General features: G+C 40.9%; 1 protein-coding gene across 4 annotated transcripts in view; it reads right to left on the bottom strand.

The window, feature by feature from the left end:
- LOC126470063 (membrane-associated protein Hem) overlaps positions 1-26,138 on the bottom strand; it is a 183,178-nt gene that overhangs the window by 65,459 nt on the left and 91,581 nt on the right. For all 4 annotated transcript variants that reach the window (XM_050097565.1, XM_050097567.1, XM_050097566.1 and 1 more), the window contains exon 12: positions 13,748-13,880. In XM_050097565.1, the coding sequence (XP_049953522.1) occupies positions 13,748-13,880 (133 nt within the window). The remainder of the gene's footprint in view (positions 1-13,747; positions 13,881-26,138) is intronic.

The following is a 26,138-nucleotide window of genomic DNA, read 5'->3' as shown; positions in this document are numbered from 1 at the left end:
CACTGGTGGCCCTGCCTCTGATGGGATAGGGTAAGCCTGTGACCGGACTGGAGCAGGAAGTGCCAGGTTGGTCTTGCACCTGCGTCTTCCACAGTCCTGTGGCAAGAGGTGGGGAGAGGGAGTGGCATAGGGATGGACTAGGATGATGTGCAGGTTAGGCGAGCAAAAGAACACTGCTTCAGAAGAGGTGAGAAGGATCTTGGGTAAGACGTCCCTCATTTCAGTACATGATGATAGGTAATCAGTGCCCTGACAAAGGATATTATTCAGTTGTTCCAGTTCAGGATGATTCTGGGTGACAAGGTGAGCACTTGTAACTGATTCTTGTTGGTGGTGACAGGGTTAGGGGTTTGTGAGGCTATGGGGTATGGCACAGGAAATCTGTTTGCAGACTAGGGTTGGGGATAGTGCCTACTTGTGAAGGCTCTTGTGAGACCTTCACCATACTCATATTGGGCAAGGGAGTTCTTATCACTGCAGATACACCAACCATGGGTGACGAGGATGTATGGGAAACCACACCTGGCCATCCAGATTTAGGTTTTCCATAATTTCACTAAATTGCTCCACACAAATGCTGGGATGGTTCCTTTGAAAAGGTATGGCTGATTTCCCTCCCAAGTCCTTTCCACAGTCCTAGCCTGCACTCCGTCTCTAATGACCTCGATGACAACGAGAAGTTAAATCCAATCTTTCTCCCTTCCCTTCCCTTCCCTTCCCTTCCCAGCTCTATGAGAGGGATTTTTTGGTGTGGAAGGGATGAAAGCTGTCGAAACGCAGGTACTGCTGGTGGTTAGTGGGTTTAATATGGACAGAAGTAATGGTGGAGCCATCAGAGTGGTGGTGGTCACCACCCAGGCACGCGGCAGGTGAAGTGGATGGGAGAGAAAGTGCTGAGATTGTAAAGCAATTGACCCAGAATCCTTATCATGAAGATATCATCAATGAACTTAAACCAGACAATGGGTTTGGTATTTTGGGAGGAGACAAACGTTTCCTCTAGATGGCTCATAAAAAATTTGGTGTAGGAGGGTGCCCATTGCCTTGCCACAGATTTGTTTGTATACCTTCCTCTGGAAGGAGAAGTAGTTATGTGTTGGGATATAGATGGTAAGGTGTATGTGGAATCTGAAGGACGATGGGAGAAACAGTGTCTTATGGCAGCAAGGTCATGGGCATGATGGATGTTGGTGCATAGGGAGGTGGCATCAACAGTGAGGAGTAGGGATCCAGGAGGAAAAGGGGTGGGAATGTGGAGAGTTGGTGAAGGCACTTGTTAGTATCTTTGATGTTAGTGATCCCACCCCAGAAGTCCAATATAGCCCCCAATCCCTACTGAAATCCTTAGGCCCAGCCCAGTACCTCCCCCCAAGTCCACCTCCCTCTTCACCCCAATGCCACCTCCCAAAACTCACCCTTTACACACTTCCCAAAATCCAAGAACCCAACAATCCCGGATGCAACATTGTAGAGGGTTATTGCACTCCTACTGAAAGAATTTTCACTCTGGTTGAGCAACACCACCCATGGAAAGCCTGTATCCTAGGCTCTCACAACAAAGATACTAACCACTTCCCTCACCTACTCTCCACCATTCCCAACCCTTTACCTGCTGGATACCTACTCGTCACTGCTGACCCCACCTTCCTATACACTAACATCCATCATGCCCATGGCCTTGCCATTATCGAATGCTCCCTCTCCCAGCATACTTCAAATCCAAAACCCACTAAGTTATTCCACATACATGTTACCAATTATATCTTGACACACAACTACCTCTCCTTTGAGAGAATGGTACATAAACAAATTCGTGGCACAGCCATGGACACACACATGGCACTCTCCAATGCTGATTTTTTATGGGCCATTTAGAGGAAACATTCCTGTCCTTCCAAAACCCCAAACCCCTTATATCGTTCAGATTCATTGATGACATCTTCATGATCTGGATTCAGGGCCAACACACACTGTCCTCATTGTTTTATAATCTCGACACCATCTCTCCCATCTGATTCACCTGGTACTTTTAAGCCCAATATGCCATCTTCCTTGATGCTGAAATCCATCTCTCTGATGGCTCTATTCACGTCTGTCCAAATTTAACCCACTAACCACCAATAAAACCTGCATTTCGACACCTGTCATTTCTTCCACACCAAAAAACACTTTGCAAAAAGTCTGGCCACCATTATCTATCATCATTGCCTGAAATGAGGGACACACTGCACAAGACCCTTTCCACCCCTCCTAAAGTGGCGTTTTGTCATTCACCCAACCTACACAACATCCTAGTCCATCCTTATGCCACTCCCACTCCCAATCCCAATCCCTTACCATAGGGATCACGTCCCTATGGAAGACCCAGGTGCAAAACCTGAACAATCCACTAGCCTAGCACCTCCTCCTACACCAGTACTGTCACAGGCTTATCCTATCCCATCAGAGGCAGGGCCACCTGGGAAAACCACCATGTCGTACATCAACTATGCTGCAATCACTGCACAGCTTTTCAGGTTAGTATGACAACAAACCAGTTGTCCACCAGACTGAATGGCCACTGACAAATTGTGGCTGAAAACAAAGTTGAACTCCTGGTGTCACAACATGCAGTTGAGCACAATATGCTAGATTTCAAGGGCTGCTTCACAGCCTGGGCCATGTGTATCTTTCCCTCCACTACCATCTTTTCTGAACTATGCAGATCCGAGTCATCCTTGCAACCCATCTTTTGCACGTGTATCCCTCCTGGTCTCAATCTCTATTAACCCACTATTCCCACACAATCTACTCAACAGTTTTCCCTTCCTCTGTTCTATCAGCCCCTCCCAATTCACGTCTCCATGTCACCTTCATCATGTTCCACTCCCCACTGGCTCTGAAACTCGTGCATCACATGCATAGTACATGCACCTATCATCTCTCCCTCCTGCATTCCTAGCCAGAAAATTTGCTGTCTCCCTCAACCCCACTAGCTGCCCACCTGCAACTGCTCTTTCTGCCTCCTGCATCTCTCCGCCTCCAGCCACCCTATCTGATACAACCTCTACCCCACCATACACCATCTGCCAAACTGCAATGTGGGCAGCATGGACCGTGTAGGTGCACAGGCACGTGTGTGTGCGCGTGTGTGTGTGTGTCCTGTAGCTAGAGAAAAGGATTTATTCTGAAAGCTAGCAAGATTTCTTTGTTTTTTGTGCATATCTGTCAATGACTCAATGCTTCTGCTTTTTGGTGAGCAGTCTCCTTTAGGGGCAAAATAGTTATATTCTGCTAAAACTTTCCTAAATTTTGTACAATTCCGTAAAAGTGCTGATGGGCAGCTTGTGTTAAATAACAGTACGCAATTATTGCGTGAACTCAGTGACAGTCACTGAGTAATCCATGATGACTCCAATGTATAACTAACTCCATTCTGTTTCAGTCACGTGACTGCAAAATGTTGTAGCGTACTGTCAATGCACATGGCCCTAACCACTGACTCCATGACTGTAGGTAGATTCCCCAGTATGGATGACTACTTGGAGGCAGTAAAAACCAGACAGTTTCATGCCATCACACACCGATGTGAAGTCCTTCAGTTGCTCATTACGCTCTCCCTGCAACAACGTACAGTGTAGCTGAAGAAGCTCTCTCATTTTAAGTTCTCAGTCTCATACAAAAGTTCACAAATTGTAGACATTATTTTGTAAAATGGCAGTCAGTTTGTGTTAGTCCTGCACTGTGTGCAGCTAGATGTTTAAAATTAAGCAGGTGGGTGATGTCATACATTCCATTTTTGTGTCTCTATGTCCACGTAAAAGTAAACTGTGAACATAACCATTTTCTTATGAATAAATTGTCAACCAAAATATAATAGGATGATAGAGACCAAGAGATTCCCTAAAGAAATGCAGAACAGAGCAGTTTAGGGAGACATATACTGCAGCTTCAATTGCTCTGCAGATTTTCTTTTGAAGTATTATACAAGTAAAAGAAGTTACTATTTATATTCTAATAACTTTGTTTGCACCTAATATATGCCTTTCCTCTCATGTAATTATTGACTAATAGATCAGATTACCTGTAGCTGAATCTATAATCGCTATTAATCTTTGTGCTGTTACATTTGTGCTCTTTGCATTCTGTGCTGAGTCGGCTATTGTTATGGTTACACTGCTCGCCTCATGCCAGTGCCTGTCCTCCCAAAAGGCATTCTGGCCAATAATTTTTCAAAAATTATCAGGTGAAAAAATTTGATTTATGGACAACCTGCAGTCTGATATATTCAATTGATAAAGCACTGAATTTCTTTTCATTATCCATCATACTTACAGAGCTGCATCAAATTAAGTATAACATTGCACGATATTTTAAACATTTTGCAGAGGTAAAAACATACTGTGTAAACCTTGTGTATGGGCGGTTTTAGTACATACAGTGCAGTGAATGAAATGTAAATAAGATATCAAAATTTCATTAAAACTGAGAGCAGAAGGATATCTCATTTCATTGTATAGTTATTAGATTTTACACCTGGAGGAGGATCATGCGCAATGCACCCATTCACATCCTGGCGCATCGCAAATCATGGTCATATAATCATCATATCTCATAAATGATTCAAGATATCAAAATGAAATTTTTTCACACAATGAGGCACATAAATTGTATGATAAATACTCAAAACGTGTTTATTCACTGAGATGTGGAGGTAACTCATCCGCAGCAGTGAGAGTTCGACAGCTCGGGACACATTCCGACTTCCATAGAGCACTGTAGGAAAACCCAAGCAGCGCATGTAGACATTTCCACAACACCTGGGGAACAGCATAGCAGTTCATGTGTGCATGCACACAGCAGTGAAAGGGTTAAGTGAGGGTTTCTGATCATATAAAAAGTACAATGGTTCATCAGCACATTTCTACAATGTTAACTGTAATTCAAGGGTTACTAGGCCATTAACACCATGCTGATAAAAATGTACTTACTTACACTTCATTAATGTTAATACATAAGTTCACTGTAGTCCTTTAATGTTATAGTGCATCTCAAATTCTGCATATGAAGAACAAAAGTACAGGTCGTTGCAGTTCACTAAGATTAATGTCGATGTTTATTTATTCTTGTAATGTCACAATACCCTTAATATGGTACTACATATGAAATACAAGCCATAGTTTTTTATATATATAACTATCAGTAAGAGTTCATAGATCACATACGGTTAAGCAGCACGTATCTGTGAAGACAACTGTAAACATCTACTGGATTCTCTGCTTAATTATTGACAGCTACATGTTCTCTGCATATTATACCAAATCATCATTGCATAAATCTACGAGCAGTAAACAGAAATTAAATATCTAGTTCATCAGTATGCAGACTGCACATCACATAAATGCAGGTAACATAGAAACAGACAGAGTACTAAGATTACTCAGCTGTATACATTCATTTCATCTTTCATAACAGGTTTTTTTGAGTCATCAGTCTTCTGACTGGTTTGATGCAGCCCACCACAAATTCCTCTCCTGTGCCAACACTGACATTTCACAGTACTTCTTGCACCCAATGTCTTCAATTAGTTTTTGTATCTACTCCACCCTCTGTCTTCATCTACTGTTATTACCTTCTACAGCTTCCTCTAATACATGGAAGTTATTTTCGGATGTGTTATCACCAGGTAACAGTTAACACTGTGCAAATGTGTTGTATTTGACTATTTTGTATATATGTATGTAAACTGTCAGTTCCATTATTCACTACAGACAAGGCTATTAAAAACACCATCATAGGTGAATGAGGCCTCATAATACAAACTGTACAAAGTTTGGAACTACAGTACTGTGGTGGTTAATCCATTGACAGAAGTGAATGAGGGGTTCAAAATCTCTTGGTCCCAATGCCTGTACATGTTCTTTATGATAGGTGTGTAACACCTGTTCCACCTGTATGCTCCACACTGTATCCATTGAACTGTGTGTTTCATGTGCAAGTTGAAGGGTGCTTATTGCTGGGCCATTGGACACGCAATCCAACATCATCTCCTCAAAGTCTGGTGTTTGGACTTGTCTTTTGTGGGAACTTTGGCCAGCTCTCAGTAGTGTGAATGACTCCATCTCTTGTAAATGGGTACCCATAGAGATAAACTTCTTCCAATACAAATTATGCCTAACAGAAAAGCGTTCTCTGTACATTCATGCTGTTTTATGGGCACTACCTCCTGCTGTACCATAAAGTAAATGCATGCCTGCCACCTCTCGTGATGAGTAGTGTTCTACAGATTATGCACTGCACACAGTAACACACCTCACCACGGGCACATCACAAGCTGTCTGACGCAATGCACAACTGACACCAGGGATAGTGGTGTGCATGAGGCACAGGTTAATGCACCGGTGCAGCACATGCAGTCATCACATGACACACATGCTATGAGCTAAGTTGAGTACAGTACATCTGTTTGGTGGTCAGGAGCATACGCTGTTTATCACCCACAACCTGTTCCAGTGTAAAATAAAACACTCGGGATCCTTGCGAGAGTGTGGCAGAACTGCATCACGCACCACTAAACTACATGCATTGCGACTAGCGGTCTTCGCTTTGATGAATTATGTTGTTGTTATACTGAGTATGCTGTGTATGTCCATAACACAATAAATGTGCATTTCTGACCATTAGTTCCCTACCTCAAAATAATCGGGTGTGGACTCACTATCACCTGTTTCAATCTGGCACAAAAGGTTTGAGACATGCTGTACATTTTATTTTTAGTGGGACAAAATTATTTTTATGATTTCATTTTTGTCTTTGCCACCAAAGTAAGAGTGGCGTCATATACGTTGTTGTATAACAGTTGTATGTGAAAGTGTTAGATTTATGTTAACACATTTTTGTGAGCATGTTCATCACAATCCATTGCATCAATAGTCATATCAGCAAAGTTATCTTGTGTATTCTGTTTATTATTGCACAGGTTGCCTGATGATTATTTCAATAAAAACCAGCAGCAATGTTTCATCAGCAGCAGTGTTACACAAAAAATTGTTTTCTTCAAATGTTAATGAGCTATGAAGCACCACCTGCACCAAATGTATTAATAAAGTCTTCTGTGGTTCCATTAAGTGGCTACATATTAGTCGTGACAAGTAGTCAGAGTTTTATTGGCAGAATACTTAGAAGATGCAACAAGTCCACTAAACAGACTGCCTACACTACACCTGTCCATCCTCTGATAAGAGTATTGCTGTGTGGTATGGGATCCTTACTAAAGCACTGCGACTGCATGGCAGAAGTGCACGTGCAGCACTTGCTACCTATCATTCACTTTGCATACATGCACCTGGCAGTTTCGACACACAGTAGCACATGTCACACACTCACTGAGTGACAAGCACTCACTGACTGACAATAGCTCGTGGCTAAGTAAACACAAACTCTATACAGCTTCATCACAATGTTGTGGCACTAATAAACTCACCAAGCACTGGTTGGTTGGTTGGTTGGTTGGTTTGGGGAAGGAGACCAGACAGCGTGGTCATCGGTCTCATCGGATTAGGGAAGGATTGGGAAGGAAGTCGGCCGTGCCCTTTCAGAGGAACCATCCCGGCATTTGCCTGGAGTGATTTAGGGAAATCACGGAAAACCTAAATCAGGATGGCCGGACGCGGGATTGAACCGTCGTCCTCCCGAATGCGAGTCCAGTGTCTAACCACTGCGCCACTCCGCTCGGTCACCAAGCACTGGAGTGCAGTTGGAAGTGGAATTTCTTTTTAGCTGTTGATTTTCCATGTTTTCTACAGAGAAAATGTATGCTGTAAAACTGAGATGTAGCAAGTATTACAGCAATGACTGAGTGTGATTATGTATAACTAACATTATAGTGATCATGAAATACTAAATGTAATTGATTATTAATATAACCAAGTGTTGTCCAACAGAGCTGACAACATCTGTGATGATGCAGCCTGTAGTTCATTTTCTAAAATAGAGGAAGGGGGAAGAAAGGGAAACGAGGTAGGTATGAAATCACTGCTCCATGCTGCACAGGACACTGCAATGATTAAAGCTGAAAATTTGGGCTGGACAGGGACTCAAAACCAGATGCTCCGTTACTCCAGAATGGTTGCCTCAATCATTTCGGCCACCTGGAGACATTTTCTATCCGAACCAAATTCTCAACTTATCACACACTGCATTGTAGCATCCCTCATCCATTACATCTCCTATACACAAATACATGATTCCCATAGGGATTCAAATGACATTTGTGCACATTCACCGAAACATATGTCATAGAGCTGATTCACTTGATTACTATATTAATGTAACTGAGTTTTGTCTGTTCTGTCTGACAGATGGAGTTTAGTAACAGAGCTCAAAGGTCAGATAGCTTCCATCAGAGAGCTGCCAATCAGGCTCTTTAACGTGCCAGGTTTGATGCCACCAGCCCATCCATGGAAACTCATGAATGTGGCGGACCTCCACTACGTCACCATTACTTGGCCTAACTGCAGACTTGTCTGCCTGTAAGAATGTTGTGATTGAATTAGCTGGTTGCTACTACAGGGCACTTCACAGTGTACAATGGCTTCGGGCATGGCCACCTCAACAGAACCAGGTACGAAGACTCTGTGAGTTGACATGAGGTTGTGCCAACTGGAGACGAGGGAGCACATTCCAAATGTATCAGTTAAGTTTTACTGTAATTCATCTCCTTGTTATAACAACCCTCATCTCCTTGTTATAACAACCCTCATCTTCAATGGATTCCACACTACCTATCCTGCTAATCGAACCCGTAATTCCTGGGCAGGATAGTGGTTACGTCATCCTGAACGACCTAAGCAATGCTACCTCATCTCTCAACAACGGATCACAGAAGTAGCCCATTATAAATGCTAATCCCAGATTCATTGTACTCTTACCCATTCATTACTGATAGTCCTCTGGAGCTTAACTGCAATTTCTCCTTCTTTTGAAATTAGCAAAGGATATTCAAAATAATCACTTTTTCAGTTGTGGCTTTTTCATTAGTGAAATAGATCATTACATCATTTTCATTAACAATATGCATGTCACACTAACATGCATGTCTAAAACAATCTACAGCTTATGAAATATTTTCAAAATTAAATAGCTGACTCTGAATTATTTGACATCAGCTGTATTAGATACAGATCTACTACCCAATAGTATCATATGAAATTATGTGCCTGGCTGGGATTCAAACCCAGATTTCCTGGTTATCACAAGCAGTCGCCTTAACCACTTTGAGATCCGTGCATGCTCCCTGGACCAATCCGAACTTCCATATGTCACAATATCTACATTCTTATGTCACAAATTTTCATATGTCACTACCGCATAGTAGATCTATACCTAATACAGCTGATGTCAAGGAATTAAAAGTCAGCAAATTTAATTTTAAAAATATTTCTTACAGCCATGGATCAACAATATTTTTTGTTCTTTGAAATGTGCATTCAGGTATTACATGCCTAAGTGGGCATATGATAGTAACAACATTGGTCTCAATTCCTTGTTGTCTCATCCCCCATGTTGCAGGAATCCAAGTAATGTTATGAGCAGTAAGTGACGAATTTAGTGGACTACGATAAGGATTTAAACAGAGTGACATATGAAAGTTTGGGTTGGTTCGGGGAGCATTCATGGATGACTGAAGTGGTTAAGGCAATCGCTCGCAATAAGTGGGAAATCTGGGTTCCAGTCCCATACTGGAAGAAATTTTCATAGGTCACTATTGGGTAGTAGATGTATACCTAACACAGCTGATGTCAAGCAATTCACAGTCAGTGAATTAATTTAAAATCTGTTTATCCTTTCCACAAAAATCATAATTTCCAGAATAAAAATTAATAGATGGCGCTGGTTTGAATAGGAAAATACTCCCAAAGCACATATGAGGGAATGCTTGATAATGTATAAAGGTAGATAAACTCATACCCCTTAAGGATTGTTGGGAAGGCAAGTAGTCAACCATGCATTTCATGAGTTCACTAATATGAAGGCTGCCATTCCATTCATTGGTGCAAGAAGCTTAGTGCCCAAGCAGACAGGGCCACTTAACAGTACACAAGTATGAACAGTCACTGCTGACAACTCTTTTACAAGAGATCTTTTGCTTGAACAAAACTCATTGAATGGTTTAGCAAGTTAACTACGGATCTCAGATGACCTCCTTGCACCATCACATCTGTGATGGTAGGGCATCACCAGATGGCAATGTGACCAGCAACCTTGCCACCGCTAACAGTGTTCTTCACAACTCACTGCACCTGCTTACTCTGCTCAGTTTGTAACCTGCTCATCAGTTATACTCTGTTTTACAACCTTAGTCAAAACACTTGACTTGATTTTACTGAATACAGTGCTAGACTCTCTTCACAATATTTGTCATTTACTTGCCTCACCAATCTTGTACATTTTCTACACAGCTTTTTTTTTTTTAATCCTAAGATACTAGCTGCTTGTGCTATCTGACTATCTCACAGTTATGGTGCTATCATGGGATTATCACTATTGCCAAGTACATAGTTAACCTATTCAAATGTGCAACAATGTCACTCTCCCAAAAAGGCTCTCAGTGGCATTTGGCTTTGATGGTTACATCAATATAATTATGAAGCTTCATGAGTCAACCAGTAAATTTGCATCAATGAAAGAAATAATAATAAGAATGGCCTCTGGATTATCAAGATCATTTCCTATTTTAAGTAGAACTGATATTATTATTTGTTCAAAAATGGCTCTGAGCACTATGCGACTCAACTGCTGAGGTCATCAGTCGCCTAGAACTTAGAACTAATTAAACCTAACTAACCTAAGGACATCACACACATCCATGCCCGAGGCAGGATTCGAACCTGCGACCGTAGCGGTCACGCGGTTCCAGACTGAAGCGCCTTTAACCGCACGGCCATTATTATTTGTCTTGCGACTTGGTTGTATATGGTAATAGTTTCTGTCAGTACTTCACAACTACAAAAATGAAAATTGTTTATTTTTCCACTCACACGTCACTGAGCCCAAAAGCTTGAATATTCTATTATGATGTAATACCTGGAGCCATAGGAGATATTTCCTGTTAAGCTATTTGATATTTTGTTTCCTATTATGTAATGACTGTTATGTTAACTGCTGACACATTTACATTTTACACTAGTATTTTTACATATACTACAATGTGTTTTTGTACAATTTTGTGTTTTCCTGCTTTGCACATACACAATGGGTTAAGTCATCAATGAGCCATCTAAACTGTTTGTCACATATAAAGACGTAATGATGAACACTTCCCCAGTTGGTCTATCCTCTCATCTAATTTACAATATATGCTGCACATTATCATTTTCAGATCACTAAAATATGTCTACTGCATCTTTTTAATCCTTCAGTCATATTGTTTCCTGCATTACACTGAAATATATCACACTCAGGAATATTTTACGACAGTGAGAAAAAATCAAAACCTGTAACCATCTTGTCATAATTGCAATTCTGAATGTAAATAGTACCATATCTAAATTTCAGGTAGCTGTTACGTATGATACATTCTGTGCAGACAGACTGAGAATACTCTGTGACAGTGCCTGTGTGCTCTCTGTCTCTGTACCGTGCCACACACTCCAGCCATAGCCTACTCTGATAACTGGGGGCAAGAGCTGCATCAGGTGATTGTTTCTGCTTTTGGATCTCCTTAGAAAAATTTATATGCTCGAAAAACTATTGCTGACACTACTTAACATAATACTTGTCGTATTTGCCTTATGCCACCAATACTGAACACTACAGCAGCTAAGGACTGTCACCATATCCACAATAACATGAAAATTATGCTAAACATTCTATGCACACCCTGAAGCACACATAACATACAGGTGCAGAAGAATGACACTACTGGCTGAAGTGTCGCATGGAACGCTGACCTTCCCATTATGTATTGTCCCTGATGCACCTCCTTATGTGCACACCACTATGGATCTAGGCCAAATCCTTTAACGATGAAAACACAAGTACATTAATTTTAATTTCATGTTACCTGCACTAAACAGCATACATTCTTTTTTGCCTGTTTCCATGTCACACACAGTTTCTGTGGAAGTTAATTTTTTTCAGAAATTAAAAAAAAAATAATAACAATTAAACTAAACTAAACTTTGCCTGAACAGGCCATGAAGGACCAATGGTACCAACCAGCTGCCATGTCATCCTCAGCCCAAAGGCGTCATGGTATGCGGATATGGAGAGTCTTGTGGTCAGCACACTGCTCTCCCGGCCATACATCAGTTTATGAGACCAGAACCGCCACTTCTCAATCAAGTATCTCCTCAGATTGCCTCACAAGGGCTGAGTGCACCCCACTTGCCAACAGTGCTCGGCAGACCGGATGGTCACCCACCCAAGTGCTAGCCCAGTCTGACTGTGCTTAACGATGGTGATCCTGATGGGAACTGGAGTTACCACTGCGGAAAGGCCATTGGCTTATTCAGAATGAAGCAGTGGAAATTACTGGAAGAAACTGCAGTTTCATTCTCTGTCAACTAAAAAATTTCAAGATTGGATAACTAAACAATTCTCAAAGTTAAAATGGTTGTTTTGATGCTTTAGGTATTCTACATACTCTCCTCCCACTTGAGTACAGTGTACAGAATGTTCCTATAACCATGTGAAACTGTTAGAGAAGTCCTTCTCTGGGGTGCTGTTCAACCTGTGCAGCACATTGGCAGGAATGTCAGTTATGTCATCAGAGTGTTGACCATCACATGAATTTCTGCACTTTTGTCATTTTGTGGTATTTAGGTTTGTACTGATAATACTACATCTCATCACCTATAATGATTTTTTCCAGAAAAGAATTGTCTGTAGTTTGAATTTCAATCATGTCATGGCAGGCATTCATGTGTTGCTTTTGTTTGAGAGTCAAGATGTGCAGAACCAACTTTGCACACAATTTTCTCTTCTTAAGAAATTCTGGAGAATGTATTGAACACTTGATTTAGAGATGCTATTAGACAGCTATTTGTGACATGTTGACACACTACAGCCACATGTCCGCTACTTAATACTGCTTCCTCACAACTGACTGGTCAAAAACACATTTGTTAGTTCAGATATTAGTTTAAGCTGACGTAGCTTATATGCCAGGAATAAAATAAGTCTCAGCACTTTTTGGATGGATGGTGTATATTTTGTGATAAAATTATCACATACTGGTTAAGATCACAACTGTCTCAGCAGCAGTAGCTGCTACAACAAACACACGGGCAACATGTGATGTGCATGCAAGAAATTTTTTCCACTCATTATAACTTCTTCTATTGCTGTTTTCTTCTAAATCTTGTTGTTGTGTGGGTGGCCACTGCATTTCTTATTTTTCTCTTCTTTTCTCCAAAATTCCCAGCAATATTAGAAACTGTTCTGTATTTCATTTGAAAAGTTCCTTTTATCTGCCTAAACCATCATTCTATAGATCATTTTTGCTGTTTTTGTGAGTAAATCCCTCCTTGTCTTCCCCTGGACTGTCATGCTCACAATCAATCCTCCATGAATTCACTGATCTTTTTCTGCAATGGGTTGATATCACACTAAAAGACTGTACAAAATTAGGCAGACAAGAGTTCCAACTAAAACAACACTACCTCTAAAAATATAATGCAGATGTGCTGGTATCAAAACTGTAGCCTCATGCCCCACAAACAAAAAATTCTACTAACAGTGAAAATATTGTGATAAGTTTTCTAACCTCCTCTGGGCATAGTTCATGTGTGCAGCTTTGGAAGTGTCCACAAATAAGAGGAAAGGCCACAATGTATCGATTTTGTGCGGGGAACTCCAAACACATATGAAATTGATCTTCAAAGATTTTGCTGTAGAAACTGAAACAAGAAATAATATTTAGTAACTTTAAAGCACACACATGAAACATAAAGAACAATACAATTTACTATGACTATTTATGGGACTATTTATTAATATCACCACTGCATATTAAGCTGGCACAATAGCAGAGATCTGAGACTTGCCCTGTTGAAAGGGCTTTAACATTTCATGTAGGTATTACTTACACTCTCAGTTTTAACATTATTTATTTTAATGCCATCATATTTTATAAGGTGTAAATGTTTACTTTCAATATGCTTGAAAAAGACAAAATGTTGAAATTGGAACTGGAATGTTTTCAACAGCCATAAGTAGAATAAGTAATAACTACATAATGGCTGTGGACCAAGTTCTCATCAAAATTTTGGGTCTGAAAATATGTTGACATCACATGCAATCTGTATCCACTCTTTTTAGTTCCATTTGCCTCATGGTTTATTTGTGCCTACTATGGAAGTATGGAAGTTGTAGGGCAACTTGCTCTGATTTCATACTTATTTATAGTTTACCACTCTAACTGGAGCTCACACTATGACCTGCCCCCATATTCTCAACACTTTTGGTACCATACAGTGATGCTAAATAACAACATATATCACATATGATCAGTATGAGAAATTTTATTAGTTGTGTTCTGTATGAGTCAGAACTTTTAATTATTTTTGAGCAGTGTGGATTTTAAGCAATGAAAAAAAAAAAAAACACTCAAAATTGGGGCAAATGAGAAAACCACATATGGTTGGTTGTCATTCACCCAGATCTAATTGCAAAACTGAGGCACAAAGGAAGGAAAAAAGTAAATACTAAGACAGAAAAATGAACATATGTCATAATCATGGCCTTGACTTGAGAAATCTTACAGCTGAAGAAACAAATCACAGAAGTGTATGCTTACATAAAGTGAACCAAACATGATCTCACAGCGATGGCAATAAATGAAATAAACTGGTTATTCTCTCTACCACAATTTGTTGAGCCTTTTAATGCCATTTGCAAGACTTGGCATCTGTACTTTGTGCACTGCTTTGCCATGTCTCTTGCCATGCACTGGCTGCTAAATACTTCTGATGTATTAATCATTTCTCATTTTTTTAATCATTCCAGGCTTCAGACTGGCAGTGGGAGAGTTAAAGAGTATTTATTTGCAATATTTACTGCAGTCTAGAACAAATCGCAAAGCATAAAAACAGAATCGACAGAAATCGCAGGATGTACAGTGCAATGTCATCTGTTGAATTTGTAGCAAATCACAAAGCTTGGTGTGAGTACCCCAAAAGCACTAACACAAAACTATCTACAAAGTTGCATACTATACATTGAAATGCCTTTTTTTTATTACAGAAAATGACACTGTGTGGCGAGATACCACTAGTGATGCTCCAATTAGACAGGCATCATATTCCACCACAGCTAAATGACAAATAAAATATGTTTCAACAACTGCTGTGGTAGCCCACTGTACTAAGAGTGTTAAATATATGTGCCACAGTCGCAAACCATTAAACCACACAAAATTTCAATGAAACTTATTCTTCGAAGAATTCTCAAATGTTAGTCTGAAAAATTCTTGGACTGGATTTGGAAACAAATCAATTTTTCCACTTTAATTTCCACACAATTAATTGCTAAAGCTAGTAATTCTTTTATGAAATGTTTCTATGGACAGCTTCAATCTTACACATACTGTACTTTAAATGATTTAATGGGTTATGAGTGTAACATTACATATTAGGTTCCCAATGCTCACCCAATTTTGTAACGGTGATGGTTTTATTGTGCCAGACTTCACTGTTTATTACTGGACTGTCATCCATCCTGTTGCTCTCTACAGCACCAAGCGTTGGCCAGCTACAAAATGGGATGAACAACGATTGGGGGTCATGGAGACTAAGATGCCAAGATGACCAGGTAGCATCACTGGACTGGATCATATCTCAAATGACACTATTAGTGAACATTTCAGGGTCACACCAATCCAGAAGAAAATGTGAGAAAGCTGTTATATTTTGCTGCTTGCAAAAGATGATACCATTGGAAAGACTGCATACACAGTGGAAGTCGCAGGGAAGAGACCCAAGGGTCAGCCTAGACAACAATGGGCTGAAACACTGTAAAATACCCTGAAGGCTGTAAATCTTCATACAGACATGATCCATGACCTAGCAAAATGGAGACAGGGAATCCACTCAGTGGACCCTGCCACCAGGTGGGACAAACCCTATTGAAAATGAAGAAGAAGGATTCACTGTTTAGGGTATCTCTGGCCTGCAATCTGTAAGTGAAGTCTGCTTGTTTATTACCCTCTTTTTAGGATAGCTCTGGTCTGAAATCTGCAAGAGAAGCCTGTTTCCTTTAATATCCTCTTCTTCTGTAAAGTTTGGAAGGAAGGAGATGAGGTACTGGCAAAAGTAAAGCTGTGAGGACGGGGCGTGACTTGTGCTTGGGTAGCTCAGATGGTAGACCACTTGCCCGCGAAAGGCAAAGGTCCCGAGTTCGAGTCTTGGCCCGGCACACAGTTTTAATCTGCCAGGAAGTTTCATATCAGCGCACACTCCGCTGCAGAGTGAAAATCTCATTCTGGATCTATCACAGGCATGTACGATAGGGTCCATGTCTGGAGAACATGCTGGCTACTCTAGTCAAGCGATGTCATTATCCTGAAGCAACTCATTCGTAAGATGTGCATGATGGGGGCACGAACTGTCATCCATGGAGACGAATGCCTTACCAATATGCTACCAACATGGTTGCACTATCAGTCGGAGGATGGCATTCACATATTGTACAGCCATTACGGCGCCTTCCATGACCACCAGCAGCGTATGTCGGCCCCACATAATGCCACCCCAAAACAGCAGGGAACCTCCATCTTGCCGCATTCGCTGGACAGTGTGTCTAGGGCGTTCAACCTGACCGGGTTGCCTCCAGAAACGTCTCTGACAGTTGTCTGGTTGAAGGCATATGCGACACTCATCGGTGAAGAGAACGTGATGCCAATCCTGAGCAGTGCATTCGGCATGTTGTTGGGCCCATCTGTACCATGCTGCATGATGTGGTTGCACAGATGAACCTCACCATGGACATCGGGAGTGAAGTTGTGCATCATGGTGCCTATTACGCACAGTTTGAGTCATAACACGTCATCCTGTGGCTGCACGAAAAGCATTATTCAACATTTTTATGTTGCTGTCAGGGTTCCTCTGAACCATAATCCATAGGTAGTGGTCATCCACTGCAGTAGCAGCCCTTGTGCGGCCTGAGCAAGGCACATCATCGACAGTTCCTGTTTCTCCGTATTTCCTCCACGTCCAAACAACATCGCCTTGGTTGACTTCGAGACGCCTGGGCACTTCCCTTGTTGAAAGCCCTTCCTGGCACAAAGTAACAATGCAGACATGATCAAACCGCGGTATTGACTGTCTAGGCATGGCTGAACTACAGACAACACGGGCCATGTACCTCCTTCCTGTTGGAATGACTCTAACTGATCAGCTGTTGGACCCCCTCTGTCTAATAGGCGTTGTTCATACATGATTGTTTACATCTTTGAGTGGGTTCAGTGACATCTATGAACAGTCGAAGGGACTGTGTCTGTGATACAATATCCACAGTCAACATCTATCGTCAGGAGTTCTGGGAACAGGGATGATGCAAAACTTTTTTGATGTGTGTATTAAAAGCAAACTAAAACATCAAGGAATGTGACGTTTCCATGAAGCAGCTGGGAATACACCAGTGTTTTCAAGAAAAGTCAGTTGAAAGTTAGCAAGAACTGGACTGAAGAAAGGGAGGAGACACACAGAAAATGAACACAAAAATACTAGGTGTGAGTTAAGACTCAAGGAAAGACATAGGTGAAACAATGTCATCCACTGCTGGCAGAAATGATAGAAGAATATCATGCCCAACATGGGTATCATGTACAATGCTTATAAAATGTTAGCATTACTTTACACATGGGGTAACTTGAAAAATATAAACATGTAAATATATGGTAGAACAAACTGCTAATGTTAACTTCAGTAAAAGACCAATAACACTAATTCCATGGGCTCTTGCACTCTGCAGTGTACACTGACACAGTTCCCACAAACCCATACCATTGGCATATGACAGAACTTCTGGTGATCTGATAGGTCAAAGATAAGAAGAAAAATAGAAAACAGATAAAAATAGCAATGCACAAACAGAAAATGAAATTTCTTATGGTCCAACAAGCAATTTCAGAAGGGCAAATCTTCTGGATTAAATCCTGAAGTGATAGCCAGTATAGTTTGTTGGCTGCTTTTCAGAATTTTCATTAGTTATCAATACCCATAGTTACAATATAACCAAAATATGACTAGCTTTCCAAATGAAACTTTCTCTGTGATAGAGTATGCATGAAATCATCCTCTGTGAAGGATAAAAACTGGGTGCAGGAATGATATTTGGAACCATAACTTTCCCTTTGACAGCCAACCATGTCTTACAAAATGACTTGCAGATTCAAACTACTAGTATCCTTCTCCTACTTATACAAATATCACCAAGACTCCCTCCTGCAATACTCTGGTACTTCACCAATGAACACATTCCCCCCCCCCCTCCCCCTCTTTTCCCCAGGAAAAGATATCCCTGAGTGAAGTCCAGGCCATTGCTATCTCATTCCTTGCTATTCCCTTTCCCCATGGATCCTACTTCTGAAAGACGTGCACATAGACCCTCTGTAAAAAGGCAGGCTGAAACTCTACACTGAATTATGAGGCATGTAGATGGATCATGCATGAATGGTAAATATCTGGGTTCAATTTGAAGTTTTATACAGAGTTTTCATTTTTCACACAAATTAAATGTGACAAACGGGATTCAACAAAAATATTACACAGCAACTAGTATGAATTTAGGTAATTCCTCATTCAGACTGATATGCTTCTTCACCACATTTATAAAGGACCAACCCATTTCATTCACAAATTCAAGACTGTGCAAATAAAGAAAGCATGTTACTCGCATAGTCCAGGTCAGCGTGTGGGGGCTTTAAGCAATGCAAAGAATATCCTTGTGTTACTTCATGGGACAGCACACAGTCCCAGCCAGGAGGCAGCATTGACCACAGCAGACAGATAATGCCTGCCTAACTTGTATGAATGAAACATTCTTTGCTCACTTCGGCACAGCAGGTGGTTGACGCGCTACACTGCATGAGGGAGCGAGCAGGCCACATCACCTGTGCAATATCTTCCGTTTCCAAGAAAACATCAACAATCCATGCTCTATGACATCAATACAAAGTCTGGGCCAACAGCACCTCTCAACAACTGCAAATGAGGTCCCAAGATCTCATCATGATACCTGGTAGCAGTTAGACTTTGCTGATTTACCCGTACAATTTCATGAAGAGATGTTCATCAAGTGGTCAACATAATCCCTGCCCACACAACAAGGATCCTCCTAAATATCAGTCTCTTTCCACAATATTTGGGTCCCAAAATCATGTTCCATGTTCCCTCCATATGCGAATCCATTGAGAATCACTCTCCAGACTAAATTGGGACTCATCTGTGAAAACAACATTGGCCCACTGTTCAATCGCCCAGGTAGCTTGTTGAAAACTCCACTCTACAAGTTCCCTTCTGTGAAGACGCATCAGAGGTAGACACACAGCAGGTGTCCAACAATAAAGGCCACTCTGCTGAAGCCTTCTGCACACCATTTGCCCTGATATAACATGTCCAGTGGATGCTGGCAAGCTCACATGCCAGTTGTCATGCAGAACTAAGGTGGTACTGTCATGCTCTCGCAGCCAAATAATGGTCCTCTCTTTTGAAGTCACATGTGGTTGGCCCTGCCCTGGTCTTCAGTATACAGTTTTGGTCTCCACACACTGTAGCCACATCCAAGAAACAACAGAATGATTCACACTAAGCCATTGGACCACATCATTTTGCGACTGTCCGGCTTCCTTTCTATCTCTGGCCCTTCGCAGCAGAGAGTCTGGTAGGCATCTTCTCTGTGTCATATCATACTGCCTGCAACTGTCTGAACAGTGATTGTGGATGTGAGACTACCTGGCAAACACTATCCCGTTTGATAGGTGCCCTGATGTCATCGTTGGCATGGTTGTCCATTGACTGGAATGCCATCTTCCATGCAGAACATAATCATATGAACAACTGTTGACAATTTGTATGATTAGATCATGAATTAGACACAGGACAGGGAAATAGTGGTTTGTTGCTTCAATTTTGGCCACCAGTATAGATTGTATGTAGCACACTCACTTCTTTTCTTGTACACAAATAATACAGCCAGAGTGAAATATTCATAACATCCATTATGTCCCATAAATGTTTCGAGATATCAAAATGAGTTTTCGGTAAATTATAGTAGGGGACTATTTTCCCATATGGTTAACATGCATAGCTAGAAATTTCTTGTCTACTGTGATATACGAGTAACTATAGATTTTTTTCAATTAAATAACATAATTTTTTTGAGGGTCATTGATAGCTAATGAAATGAGAATTAGTGTGGGTTTGAAACAGCATAAGTGAAGAAATTACATCTTTATTTTCATATCTAGAATAAGCTTTTTCATAAGCTATTGAGCTGATCAGTCCTCATTTCCTTATTTAATAATACACTATTTCAAGATTTTTTCATGAATGTATCTGTTAGTGAGGTGAAGCTGTGTAAACTCTGCTGTGTTTCAACATCTCAAACCGTTTAAGGTACAAGTGATGTTACGACAATTTCACTCTGGCTGCATCATTTGCATGGAAGAACAGGAGTTAGTGCACCACATACAATCCACTTTCTCGAGACTGGAAGTATATATAGATGTCCGCTCATGTTTAAAGAAAAATTCAATATCTTAATTACATTTCATACGCAGCAACGTATGACTTAACATGTACTGAAAGTTAAGTCATAATGACTCCTATTTTTCACTGCAATCTATCTGAATTTCATGTAGTGTGACATTTAATTTCGAAATATCGCAACAGCTATGTCCATAAACTAAATGCTGTTCACTGTGAATATGACAAATGAGACTACCGCATGGGAAAGAATATATCTATTTTTTAAGAACAGTTTCTTCAATGTCATGTGAGAAAGCTTGCAGGGCAGCCAGAGTGCACATGATGTTCTACTGACACTGGCACTTCTGCATCCTGACTAGTGGGCAAACCATTGTTTACTGTGTTCACCTTCGAGCACACATAACTGCATTTGGTCATACATGGAGTCGGCACAAAGACCAGCAGCTTCCTCTGTGTTCTCAGACTAACAGTAGGTTCCAATATGAAATACGCATAAGCCAATGTACCAGGAAACAACAGTAAACATTTGGCAAGAGACTGCTAATATCTCATGCAAAACTGGCAGGTGCTAACTTACTTCAAGCGGAAAGGTAAATTTTTATGAACAGTATGGCTTATCACTCTTGCAAAAACTAGTTCTATTATGGAATTGATATATTTTCCATTTCACCACACACAGAAGTAATATATATTTTTGAGCAGCATCTAACTACTGCCAGCCTAATTTATTTTTTACAGCAAAAATTGAAAAAAAAAGAAGAGTAGTATGTTCCCTGGATGAGGAGGTTATCAGGTAACCCAGTAGCACACAACCATGTCCTACCAGCATTTGAGCCAGAACAATTTGTAACATGGCACACAAGCTAGCTAAAAGAGAGCACCATGCACCAGATTATGGATTATGACACTTTGGTGAGCTACAAAAGCTACACTACACCTTGAAACAGAATGTATACAATAAAACAATCATTCAGAAAATCATAAAACGTGGTATAAAATCGAATGAGACAATGAAGAAGAAGAAGAAGAATCACAAATCCCTCAATTGTCATCATTCCAAGCCATATAAGCTGTAGGTGGGATTCTCTGCCAAGTGGCAACATGTTAGTCTTCCACAGAAGCAACAAAATTTGAGATATGGTGGAGCCACTACAGCAGTTGATAACAGTTGAAAATAAGTTTATGAATATGTGACTATACACTGGTCTACGTCAGTGATACAGAACAACCTAAGAACACATTCCCGGCAGAGGATGAGCTTTACATACAGATTGGTCAATGTAACAAACTGGTGAGAAACAGCACACAGCTCATACAATTTATAGTAATGAACGAGATCAGAATATTCACAAAAAATCCAGAAAAGTTCACCAACCAACATTTACTAACTGCCATCTTGTCCGGCAGCAATTGCACTAACAGCCTACCAAGTTCCTAAATATATTTATACATATACTGTGGTAAGCACATCATTAGAGGGAAACGGAACACTGTCTGGGCCAGTGCTCCATTAGAAAGCATATAGTGTTGTGCTACTGTCTGGTGGGCTCATGGAACAGGTTTACCTTTCTTTTTTTTTTTTACCCCATTCAGCATTTTTTCGGTATCTGAAACACTTTCAGTCATTTACAGTAAATTCACACAACACAAATTCATTCCCTGCGACACACAAAGCAAATTCATTTTTACAAGTGTACATGACATTTTCAAATTCCACTATCTGCCAGAATTTGAACCTATAAGCTAAAATTAGTCAACCCAATATTTTTTTGAGAACTGGAGTTAAATAACAACAACACAAAGAGGACAGATTGCTACTCACTATATTCAGAAGGTGCTGAAGGGTGACACACACATCGAAAAAAGACTGCTAGATATTAATTAGCTACTGGAAGAAGTTCTCCATCAGAAATAGACAGAAGATAAAAAAAATCTACTCACCAAGGAGCGGCAGGAGAACAAATGTATAAAAGGTATTACATATGCAAGCTTTTGGAGCCAGTTGCTCCTTTTTCTGGTGGAAGGGTTGAAGGGGAAGGGAGAGGGGTGAACGAAAAAGACTGGTGAGATTTAGGAGAACACTGGGTCAGGGGAGACTTACTGGATGGGATGAGAAGGAAAGATAAATTGTTGGGGACTGAACGGGCAAGATTTGAATATTTGAGAACTTAAAGATGGAAGATAGACTAATATGCTAGACAGATATTACTGCTAAAACATTGTGCATGAGTTAATAAGAGCAAAAAGCTACTTGCATTTTATGTGACAGAGGGGAGAGGAGGACAGTGAAAAACAGACAGGTCAGAAAATGAAAGATGTAGAAAACTAAAGCAGAATGATAGAGGAATAGTTACTGTGAAAAAATACTGAGACCAAAGAAATTAATTTAAACTAAGGCCATGTGGGTGGCAAGAACCAAGGGCATGTTGTAGTGTTAGTTCCAAACTATGGAGTTCTGAGAAACTGGTGTCTGGCAGAGGAATCCAGATGGCACGTGTGGTGAAACAGGCACCATGGTCATGACTGTCATGTTGTAGAGCATGTTCTGCAACAGGATATTGTGTGTTACCAGTATACACCCTCTGCCTATGCCCATTCATCATAACTGATAACATAGCAGTTGGTATATTATGATGTGTCATTTAACAGGTGGCTCTCCCTTTGATAGTATATGTTTTGCCAGTTACAGGGCTGGTATATGTGGTGGTAGGAGTGTGCATTGGGCAAGTCTTGCAGCAGTGATGGACACAGTGGTAGGAGTCATTGGGTACAGAGAAGGGTGCAGAAGGAGCACAGGGTCTGACAAGGCTACTGTGGAGATCAGGAGGGTGACAAAAAGCTATTCTACATGTGGTGGGCAAAATCTCTGACTACATGGATCTCATTTCAGGGCATGATTTTAGAAAGTCATGGCCTTGTCAAAGTAGCAGATTAAAACATTCAAGACCAGGATAATACCGAGTGACAAGTGGTGTACTCCTAAGCCATTTTTTTGGAGGGATCATCAGTACCAAGATTGGATGTGATGGCCCAGGAAATCTGCTTTTGAACTAGGCTGGTGGGGTGACTACATCCAGTGAAGGCTGAGGTGAGAATGGTGGTGAATTGCTGTATGGAGTCAGGATCTGAACAAATGCATTTGCCTCGAATGACAAGGCTGTATGGAAGGGAATGTTTGACATGGAAAGGATGGCAACTGTCAAAATGTAAGTACTGTTGTTTGTTAGTAGGTTCAATGATACTGTGGTTTGTTGGTAGGTTTAATGTGAACAGAAGTGCGTAGCTGGCATTGAGTGAGGATAAGTTCGGCATCAGGGAAAGCAGCATAGGATTCAGAATAGGACCATGTGAAATTTAATTGGGAGAACGTATCGAGAGATTCCAGGAATTTTAACGGGTCAGCCTCACCATGAGTCCATATGGCAAAGATGTCACAATGTATCTAAACCAAACCAGAAGTTGAAGGCTTATGGATCCCAAGAAAGCCCCCTCCAAGCAACCCATGAAAAGGTTGGCATAGGAAGGAGCCACCATGGTTCTATGGCCATACCCCTGATCTGCTTGTATGCTGCCCCTCAAAGGTGAAGTAGTAGTTGGTATGCATAAAGTTGATTATGGTTAGCAGGAAGGATGTCATAGGTCTGGAATGAAGTGGGCACTGACAGAGGAAACGTTCAGCACTAAATAGATCATGTACATGGGGTATGTTGGTATACAGGGAGGTGGCATCAATGGTGACAATCAAGGTGTGTGGTAGGAGTGGGACGGGCACAGATTTCAGACAATCTAGGAAATTCTTGATGCAATAATTTACCAACAGCCGTATGTATTGTAGAAATTTATTTTATTTTATAAACTTCTATGTGCTACCAGTTTCGGCATTAGATTGATGCCATCTTCAGGCCTCATTCGTCATAGTCGTAAAATCGCTATACACAGAAGGAGCCATATAACTGGATCCGTGAATCAATCGTTCTGTAACAGCTCTTGGTAACCAGGCAACACGAAATGATTCGTATCTTTAATATAGAAGGGAAATCTCTGTACTATGGGTTGCAAGTGTTGATCAACTAAGACAGATAAACATTTGGTGAGTGCTTTGAAGCCAGCCACTATAGGATGGCCAGTATGATTAGGTTTGCGGATCTTAGGAAGAAGGTAAAAGGTGAAGGTACATGGTTTGGATGGGGGTAAGGAGTTCTATGGATTGAGATGTTAGCAACGGCGATGAGCCTGAGGTTTCAAGGAGGGACTGCAGGTCAGTTTGTATCACAGGGATGTGTTCTTGATGGCAGATGCTGTAGGTCGATGTGTCAGACAGCTGGCGCAGACCTTCACAAACATACTCTTGTCAGTTAAGTACCACAGTGGTAGATCCTTTGTCTGCTGGGAGGATAATGATGGATCCATCAGCTTTTAGCGAACACAGATCATGGAGTTCTGCAGAGGACAGATTAGGGACATGTTGTAGGGACCTGAGGAAGGGCCGTGAAGCAGTGCTGGATGTGAGGATTCTTGGAAGTTTTGTAAGGGATGATTTTGAGGTAGTGGTGATGGATCAAGATGGGATCGTGGTCAGAAGTGTTCAAGACAGGGATCAGTGTCAGGTTTATTGCCGGAAAGGTTTTGGAATTAGGTTGCAAAATGATACTTCCAGCTGACAATATGTGTGAAGGAAAGTGGATTCTCACCAAAAGCCAGCTACACATTTCCGTTCACATTAAATCTACAAACAAACAAGAGTACTTACATTTTGACAGTTGCCATCCTTTCCATGTCAAATGTACCCTCCCATACAGCCTTGGCATTTGAGGAACATGTATTTGTTCAGATGCAGAATCTTTAGAGCAATATACCACCATTCTCACTTCAGCCTTCACTGGCCGTAATTACCCACCAGCTAGATTAAAAGTAGATTTCAAGGGCCATCACATCCAATCCTGGTACTGCCGATCCCTCCAAAATCCAACTTAGGAATACACCTCTTGTCATTCAGTACTAATCTCCACAATATCCTGGTTTTATTTTCTTTTATTTACACGTCAAGTTCAGTAAGATCAAATTGAAGAGCAAATCTCCAAGGTCATGGAACGTGTCAGTACATGAAATTATATACTAGCAACACACAATATACTGTTGCAGAGCATGCACTACAACATGACAGTCATGATCCGTGCCTGTTTCACCACATGTGAAATCTGTGTTCTTCCCCTAGGCACCAGTTTCTTAGAACTCCGCAAGTGGGAACTGGCACAACAACATGTTGGTTCTTGCCACCCACCTGGCCTTAATTTATGTTAATTTCTTTGGTCTCAACATTTCTTCACAGTAACTATTCCCTTCTTCACTCCATTTTATTTTTCTATGTCTTCATTTTTCTCACATGTCCGTTTTTTGCCATCCCCTTTCCACCGCTGACACATACATTGCTTTTCGATCTTATTAACT

The sequence above is a fragment of the Schistocerca serialis genome, chromosome 3 (assembly GCF_023864345.2).
Source record: "Schistocerca serialis cubense isolate TAMUIC-IGC-003099 chromosome 3, iqSchSeri2.2, whole genome shotgun sequence".
NCBI classification, from domain to species: Eukaryota; Metazoa; Arthropoda; class Insecta; order Orthoptera; family Acrididae; genus Schistocerca; species Schistocerca serialis.
This window is presented reverse-complemented; position numbering and strand designations above follow the sequence as displayed.